This window comes from Dama dama, chromosome 2 (assembly GCF_033118175.1).
Source record: "Dama dama isolate Ldn47 chromosome 2, ASM3311817v1, whole genome shotgun sequence".
Classification (NCBI taxonomy): Eukaryota; Metazoa; Chordata; class Mammalia; order Artiodactyla; family Cervidae; genus Dama; species Dama dama.
This window is the reverse complement of record NC_083682.1, coordinates 37,376,195-37,385,478: the sequence shown is the minus strand read 5'-3', so window position 1 is coordinate 37,385,478 and position 9,284 is coordinate 37,376,195. Positions and strand designations below refer to the sequence as shown.

The window sequence follows — 9,284 nt, the reverse complement described above, 5'->3', positions numbered from 1 at the left end:
TTCTAGCCTTACATTTAAGCCTTTATTCCATTTGAGTTTATTTTTGTGTATGGTGTAAGGAAATGTCCTCGTTTCATTCTTTTACATGCAGTTGTCCAGTCTTCCCAGCACCACTTATTGAAAAGGCTGTCTTTTCTTCATTATATAGTCTTACCTCCTTTGCCCACAATAGCCTTATAATTATTCCCATTTTATAGATGGGAATATTTAGGTACAGGGGGTTAAGTAAATTTTTATAGCCAGACGGATAATGAAAAGGTATACTGGGCTCCAGTCTTAATCTCTAGTTCTAATTTCAGCACTCTCTCTATTACACTGTCTTTTTCTAAGTTTCTACAACCTGAAAGTATAACTGCTTTTTTGCATTGGAAAATAGTCACTCACTTTGTTGGGGGAAGGAACAAATGATGTTGATTTTATAGGGAGATATATTGGTTAAGAAGTGAGTGGAGGAATCAAAAACATGGGCATTTGTTGAGCTGCTATTTTGTGCCAGGAGCTTTCATATATACCATCTCCCTACAACCCTGAGGAGATGATCTCCATTGCACAGATAAAACAGGCAAGACTCAGAGATATTACCTGCCTCTTCAGTTCAGTTCAGTTCAGTCGCTCAGTCGTGTCCGACTCTTTGCGACCCCATGAATTGCAGCACGCCAGACCTCCCTGTCCATCACAAACTCCCGGAGTTTACTCAAACTCATGTCCATCGAGTCGGTGATGCCATCCAGCCATCTCATCCTCTGTCGTCCCCTTCTCCTCCTGCCCCGAGTCCCTCCCAGCATCAGGGTCTTTTCCAAGGAGTCAACTCTTCACATGAGGTGGTCAAAGTATTGGAGTTTCAGCTTCAGCATCAGTCCTTCCAATGAACACCCAGGACTGATCGCCTTTAGGATGGACTGGTTGGATCTCCTTGCAGTCCAAGGGACTCTCAAGAGTCTTCTCCAACACCACAGTTCAAAAGCATCAATTCTTCAGCACTCAGCTTTCTTCACAGTCTAACTCTCACATCCATACACGACCACTGGAAAAACCATAGCCTTGACCAGATGGACCTTTGTTGGCAAAGTAATGTCTCTGCTTTTTAATATGCTATCTAGGTTGGTCATAACTTTCCTTCCAAGGAGTAAGCGTCTTTTAATTTCATGGCTGCAGTCACCATCTGCAGTGATTTTGGAGCTCAAGAAAATAAAATCTGGCACTGTTTCCACTGTTTCCCCTCTATTTGCCATGAAGTGATGGGACCAGATGCCATGATCTTAGTTTTCTGAATGTTAAGCTTTAAGCCAACTTTTTCACTCTCCTCTTTCACTTTCATCAAGAGGCTTTTTAGTACCTACCTCTACGTTTACCTAATTCTCACAAAGACTCTGAGGATAGTTAGAACCACTCCCATTTTTCAGATGAAGAAACAGCTTTAGAAAGGCAGACTGACTTGCCCAAGGGCACTCACCTTGCAGGTGGCAGGCCAGAATTTGAACCTATCCGCATCTAATGCCAAATCAGTTCTGATGCACAGAACTCCAATGATCTGGGAACAGACTTTATAAAAGTCTGTGAATGTTTTCATATTCCATTTATCTTGAATATGATTATATGAGGGCTTAGCTAACTCTGGGAATTAAGAGAGATTTTTTTTCAGACTAAAGATGTCAGTTAAGTGTATTGTCTCTGTCTGGGGATTTGTAAGAGTTGCTCAGTTGAAAGAAGGTTAAAAAAAAGAGTTAGTGCTCTTGGCTGCCAGACCCAGAGGTCGATGGAAGGGTCCTGCTGACAGGGAAAGGAAAGTGCTGACATCCACATCCGAGGGGGGTGAAATGGAGCTCAGTGACAAGTCCACACAATTTTCTAAGTGCAAGGTCACCAACAATAAAACAGTCCAATCATGGAGGACAAAATCTTGTGTGTAACTCAAAGGAAAGGTACATTATAATTGAGCTAACTTGAGTTTTTTTTTTTTTTTTAAAGTTTGCTTCCGCATGTCAGCATGGGAGAAGTACTTCATCTCCCAAATGAAAAGTGTTTATCTGGCCCTTTCTCCTTTGGTAAGGTTGTGCCTTCAGAGTGCTCAAAAATGGCTTTGCTACATTCTGAAAAATGAGGCTTAAAGTAAAGAGTTTATCTGCTCTGGGTAGACTCTGCACCTAAACTATAATAACTTATTTAGGGAACACTTTGTTACACACACAGCATCTTCATATGTAACCTCACTAAATCCTCAGGAACACCCTGTGATTGAAGCATTCTATTGCATATTCGATGTCCATGTAAGGAAACATAGTCACCTTTTTGTGTTTTAAAGAAACAAGGGCAAATACTCATCATAGGCTATAGAACAGTTAACAGATAAGGATTTTTTGCGCAAGATGTTTCCTTTAAAGATTACAAGTGCCTGGTGATGTGGGCAACCTAACCTGCATTTAACATGTGTGAGCTACGGCAGAGAAAGGTCAGCTGGTTTGCCCAAAGTTATGTACTCATCAGAGGTAGGATTTCAACCCAACATAGAGGGACTGAGTCGTGAGGCTAAGATCAGAACCCAAGTCTTTCGGAATCATCTGCCATGCTCTGCCATATTACTCATTTTTCACTCCTAAGAAGCTTGCGCAGGTCAAAGTGGGTCTAAAGTGAACTGCAAGGTGATTCTTGAAAGACAACAGAAGTTCCAAAAGGGCAACCTAAATGGTTTGACAGGTAGGGAAGAGGTTCTGGTCCGTATTTTGTCTTAAGATACTGAGAGTTTCATACACACACAGGGCTCTTTCTCTAAAGCACCAGCTGGCTTAGTGGGAGTGACTTTCTCCCTTGCCTCCTCTATCTACTATCTACTACTAACAAAAGATGAGTCAAGCGCTGGCCTCAATTTGCTGTAAACCGTTGCCTGTAACAATTAAGGGGTAGAAGAATGAGCATCAGAGTTGAGAATGAAAATCTGAAAATTGAGTTAGAATCTCAGGACCAGGGCTAGAGCTTGAAGAGACACTAGCTTCCTTCTCCCATCTGATAGGGGAGAAAGCTGAGGCCAAGACAGAACCTAGGTTTTGTCAAGGACTTGGGAATAGCTTTGGAGTCAGCCTGGACTGGATATGAGTGCGTGAGTAAGTGAAGTCGCTCAGTCGAGTCCGACCCCGTGGACTGTAGCCTACTAGGCTCCTCCGTCCTTGGGATTCCCCAGGCAAGAACACTGGAGTGGGTTGCCATTTCCTTCTTCAGGGGATCTTCCCGAACCAGGGATCGAACCCGGGTCTCCTGCGTTGCAGGCTTTAACCTCTGAGCCACCAGGGAAGCTGGATATAGCTTTGGCCAACTCCTTGAAACTCTCAGGCTCAGTCTCCTCATTTGTTAGTGATAATAGGTACTTCAAAGGACTATTGTTCAAAGATTAAATGAGGTAATGCAGTGACAGTGCCTGGCATAAGCAAGTTCCTGGTTCGTGTTAAGTTGCCTCTGCTGCTGCTGCTGCTGCGTCGATTCAGTCGTGTCCGACTCTTTGCTACCCTGTGGACCAGAGCCCCGCCAGTCTCCTCTGTCCATGGGATTCTTCAGGCAAGAATCCTGGAGTGCTCTCCTCCGTTGAATCGTCCCAACGCAGGGGATTGCACCTGCATCTCTTACATCTCCTGCATTGCTAGGCAGGTTCTTTACCATTAGAACCATCTGGGAAGCCCCCAAGCTCCGTATCCGATGGTTACTACTATTACTAGAGCTGGGGTTGAAACCCTCGTGTCTTCTTGCCTTCTCAGCCTCAGCGAGAGTGCCCCACGCCCGGGTGTGGTTGTGTAGGAGCTGGAGTTCGAGAACGCGCCACCCCATCTTCACAGCTTGCGGCTGGAACGGGCCAAGAGAAACGCGCGGGGCGAAGGGAAACTAAGGGGTTAAGGAGATGAGCACGAGAAAGCCTAGAAAACTAGAAAAGCGACCCCTTTGCCCCCACTCCTTGGCTAAGCCCCGCTAAGTAAGCCCCTCCCCTTCGCCACCGGGGCGGTCGCCGCGCGCTCCCTCCCTCCGCCCCTCGCTTACAAGACCTAATGAGCTCCCCCGGGAGGCCGAGCAGCGAGCCGGCCCCGAGCGAGGAAGCTACCCCGCGCGCACCGCGCCAGGGCGGCAGCCGGGCCTGGGCGGCGGGCGGGAAGCGGCCGGGGGCGCACGGGCCGCCCGGGAGCGGAGGCGATGGCAGTCCAGGCGGCGCTCCTCAGCACGCACCCCTTCGTCCCCTTCGGCTTCGGGGGCTCCCCGGACGGGCTGGGAGGCGCCTTCGGAGCCCTGGACAAGGGCTGCTGTTTCGAGGATGAGGAGACCGGGACGCCGGCGGGCGCGCTGCTGGCGGGCGCCGAGAGCGGGGACGCGCGCGAGGCCACCCGCGACCTGCTCAGCTTCATCGATTCCGCGTCTAGCAACATCAAGCTGGCCCTGGACAAGCCCGGCAAGTCGAAGCGGAAGGTGAACCACCGCAAGTACCTGCAGAAGCAGATCAAGCGCTGCAGTGGCCTCATGGGCGCCGCGCCCCCGGGCCCGCCCTCCCCAGGCGCCGCCGACACGCCGGCCAAGCGGCCGCTCGCCGGCGCCGCCGCCGGCTCCCAGACGGTCCCGGTCCCGGCCCACGGCAAGGCGGCTCCCCGGCGGGAGGCGTCGCAGGCCGCGGCGGCCGCCAGCCTGCAAAGCCGGAGCCTGGCCGCGCTCTTCGACTCGCTGCGCCACGTCCCTGGGGGCGCCGATCCGGCCGGGGCTGCGGAGGCGGCGCCCGCTGCCGGGCTCGTGGGCGGGGACGCGGCCGGCTCCGCGGGCGGCCCGGCGGTCCCCGGCGCCAGGAAGGTCCCGCTGCGGGCCCGCAACCTGCCGCCGTCCTTCTTCACCGAGCCGTCCCGGCCGGGCGGCGGCGGCGGCGGCGGCGGGTGCGGCCCGTCGGTGCCCGGCGTGAGCCTGGGCGACTTGGAGAAGGGCTCAGAGGCCGCCGAGTTCTTCGAGCTTCTGGGGCCCGACTACGGCGCGGGCACCGAAGCGGGTGCCTTACTTGCCGCGGAGCCTCTCGATGTGTTCCCCGCCGGGGCCGCCGTCCTGCGGGGACCCCCGGAGCTGGAGCCCGGCCTGTTTGAGCCCCAGCCCGCGATGGTGGGGAGCCTACTGTACCCCGAGCCCTGGAGCGCCCCGGGCGGCCCCGCGACCAAGAAGCCGCCCCTGCCCGCGCCCCGCGGTGGCTTGACCTTGAACGAGCCCTTGCGCTCCGTGTACCCCGCTGCCGCGGACTCTCCGGGCGGGGACGACGGGCCCGGCCTCTTGGCCTCGTTCGCCCCCTTCTTCTCAGACTGCGCTCTGCCCCCGGCGCCGCCGCCGCCGCCCCAACAGGTGTCCTACGACTACAGCGCGGGCTACAGCCGCACGGCGTTCGCCGGCCTTTGGAGGCCCGACGGGGCTTGGGAAGGGGCGCCCGGGGAGGAGGGGGCGCCCCGGGATTGACTGCGCAGCACCCTTCTCCCCCAGTAGACACTGCGCTTGGGGCTCCCCGCTCTGGGTCTCTCTCGAGCCTAAAGAACGACCGTCACATGCACGTGGAGTTGAAACGGGATTTTAAAAATTCGATTAATAAAAGAAACTTCAGAAAAAGAGATGCAAAGGAGTTGGGGGTTGTTTTATCCACAGCCTCGTGTTTAAAAGCAAACAAAAAAAAAGCCGTTGATAGGTTCTTACCGAATCAGTTGAGCCAAGAAACCGAGACGGGATCGGGGAAGGGTGGGGATGACGGAAAGGGCAGGCGGTGGCTTCTGCAGCCCCCAGTCCCTTAGTCAACCTTTCATCAGAAGGTTAGCGTGTTTAGTGTAACAGCCCCTTCCGGATAGTGCTCTGGGCTCTCCTTTCCTCCCCTTTGAGCGCGTTGTGCATTAAAGTCTGTATTGAAAAGAACGGAGCAGAGGTATGTTGTTATTGATTTGGGTGTCTTCTTAGAGGATGGTTTCCTGTGTGGTCTCTTTGCCTTTTTAGTGACAGTGTTATTGAGGACGTGAGGCCAGTGGGCCACCGCGACCCTCCCTTACTGCTCCCCGGATGGGGGCCGGGGTCGGTCTCTGTCATTTTTCCGCCAGTTTTTCTTCTGGTTCCTTGTTTCTTCTGTCTCTTTATCTCTCCCATTCTTATCAGTGCTGTTGTTCATTTTTCTTTTTCTGGACTCTCATTGCTCTCCCTGATATTTTTTTCCTATGGGCTTTTCTTGCAAATTTCTGGTATGGGAGAAATTTAGCAAACCCGGAGTCTATTTCTCTCCTTTTCCCATGCTTCAGCCACTGTGGGAGGTGGAGACTAGGCCAGTTATAACATCTTTGCATTCGAGGTTCCTTATCTGAGAGGGTGGGGATGACAATGCCTCTCCGGTTTTCACTGTTTTACAGCTTGCTGGGTAACTCAGAGGGAAAATACAGAACATGCCTTGAGCCTACCCCACCCCCCATTGTTGGATTGGTTCTGCAGGTATATGGATTTTATACACATAGATAAATGTTTTCTACACATGGAAGCCATTAGGGGTGTGAGTCCCATGCTCTTTGCTGGCTGATCTGTTTGCTGTTTCCCTTACAAGCTGTACTCTCTCTACCCTCTTTCCTGCCGCTCAGCTCCTCTCTCTGTTGGTTTCTGCCTGTCTGTGCTTCCTCACTCCCTAGGCCCACAGTCCCTCCAAGAAGGGGAGTAGAGAAAGTGTGAAGTTTCCAAAGGAGTCTTCCCTGGATAGCAGGTTTGATGAATGGAATCTGAAGGAGCCCTGGAGAGTAGTCTGATCTGATCATCAGAGGGAGATTGGGGGAAAGACGTGTTTTAACCAGCCATGAAGTGGCAGCATAGCAGGATGGTTGAGGGGCAGAGGAGGAAAGCCTGGGTGGAAAGTGAGCCGCTGGAAAGCCAAAAGGGAGCCCTTCAGTTCTGTAGACGTTTCCGGTGAAAACGTCAAGAGACCAACACCCCTTCAATACAGGATATTGCCTACTCGTTATATTGTAGAGCAGAGAGCTGCTTCTGTTCAGGTAGCCGAGATAGAGGGTAAGAGTGTCTGCCTGGGAGAAAGTTGAAACCCAGTGTTAGGCAAAGGATTTTAGAATCTAGGTCAGTGTTTGTGTAAGTCAAAAATACTGCCATCTTTTCAGAAAACAATTTGGGGAAAGAACAAATGGTATTGAGCCATGGCAGACAACTTTCAATGCTATCCTTAAGTCACTCTCTTCTGAAGAAAAGCTGTCTTGAGAAGGCACCACAGGAAATGCAGCAGTGAGCCTTGCTAACTGAAAAGAACTCTTGGCATCTTCAGACACTTGGTGACTATTAAATTTCAAGGTGGTGACGAGTGAGTAATTTCATTGTGCTAGCAGAAAATTATTCAGCAACAATTTAACTTGTTGAGATGACCTGATGCTATTATGATCCCCATTTGAAAGGTAAGGTGCAGACAGGTTAAATAACTTCCCCAAAGCAAGTAGTGGGTCCAAGATCCAGATCTACAAGCATCCTATCACTGTGACCTGTTACTTGTGAGACCCTGTTGTGATTTGTTAGCGTATGTGATTCCCAGTCCCCTGCATTATGCTGCTAGCAGGGGTCTTCCTCACCACTGACATTTTGGGCAGGTGAATTTTTTGTTGTGGGGGTTGTGCACAGTAGAATTTTTAGCAGCATCCTTGGCCTGTACCCACTAGAGACCAATAGCACTCCCCTACTTGTGACAATCAAAAATATCCCCATTGCCACAGATCTCCTGGGGGCAAAATTGCTACCAGTTGAAAACCACTGTGCTAGACAAATAAATGAACAGCATCTGTGGGGGTCCCTGGCACTTTCACATCCATGATCTCATTTAATCCTTACAAAGGTCTCTGCTTAGATATTGTTATTATCTTTACTGTTACGGGTGAAAAGAAAGAAGGGCAAAGGGAGGGGCTAAATCAGTCAGCTTAGCTACACCTCATCCCTGCTAATTTACCAGTCATGGACTAGTTAACCATATTGAAACACAGTCTTCCCCATTGGCAAAGCTGGAGAACTATCTCAAAGGATTATCATGGGGATTTGGCATAGGGTATGTATAAATGCCCACCAAGAAGGACAGAGAGTTCTTAGTATCAGGCAGCCAAGACTTGGCTTTAGGTCAAGGTGCCAAGCCATCCAGGGTGCCAGGAATGTGTGCTTGGCCCCTCTGTAGGTTCCAAATTGCCCCATCTCTGATTCTGCTCCCTGCCTTACTTTCCAACCTGAGATCACACGCGTCTGATTGTTCCCCCTACTGCAGTACTGTGAGGAGCGCCCAGTTAGTGACAGTCCTGCCAAAGGCTGAACACACTGTTGCTTTCTCTCTTGTGTCATTTTTTCCTGAAGCCTGTTTAGCAAGTATTTTTGTCTCCTGTTTAACCATATACTTGCCCATAGACAATTCTTCTTAAGTGCAATGGTAGATTTTGTTTTTCAAGGGGCTTTCCTGGTGGCTCAATGGTAAAGAATCTACCTGTAATGCAGGAGATGTGGGTTTAATCCCTGGGTTGAGAAGATCCCCTGAAGAAGGAAATGGCAGCCCACTCCAGTATTCTTGCCTGGAAAATCCTGTGGATAGAGGAGCTTGGTGGGCTATAGTCCATGGGGCCACGAAGCGTTGGACATGACTCAGCGACTATAAACAACAGCAACAGATGTTTTCCAAGACTGGAAATATGTTATAATATGCTTGCAGTTGTATGACTTTGGACAGGCTGGGGACCTTAGCTTAGTTAGTAATAATAATTACATTGTACTCTGCATATTCATGACTCCCCATCTCAGCTGGGCATTCCTTGTTTCCTGGAATGTGTTTTAGTTTTCTTACATCTGAAGAGCTCTTCCACGCTTTTGCTCATCTCCCTTCAAGCCTCAGTCCCACCCATCTCCTCAATCCACGTCCTGACAAGATGGAAAGCATCTGTTGTAACCCCCCTCGATTTCCCATCCCCACTTTCACACATGGAATTTTCTCTCAAGCAGGTGGGACCTTCTCCTTCCTTCAGGACTCAGCATCTGCCCCTTCTGCTCCTTGAGGACAAGATGCTGCTCCATCAATTATCCCTAGTCTCTTACAGATCCAACCTCATCCTCACTTGTTCCTTTCATTGTAGAACTAAGCCTTTGGCATGGCTTTAAAAATAAGAAAGAGGAAGAATAAAGAAGTGAAAAACTGTTGATCCTATTTCTTTCTCTAGAGGGAATATTACTCTACATTCTTCTTTTTAGAGTTGGAGTCTCTCAGAAAAAGAATCCATACTTTTGGCCTCCATCTCACCTGC

The 9,284-nt window shown here is 50.3% G+C and overlaps 1 protein-coding gene across 1 annotated transcript; it reads left to right on the top strand.

The window, feature by feature from the left end:
- Positions 1 to 4,170: 4,170 nt before the first annotated feature.
- FAM181B (family with sequence similarity 181 member B) lies at positions 4,171 to 5,704 on the top strand. The gene has a single exon (XM_061158488.1). It carries the CDS (start codon positions 4,171 to 4,173, stop codon positions 5,452 to 5,454), a length of 1,284 nt encoding a protein of 427 aa, XP_061014471.1. The 3' UTR covers positions 5,455 to 5,704.
- The last annotated feature ends 3,580 nt before the right edge of the window (positions 5,705 to 9,284 follow it).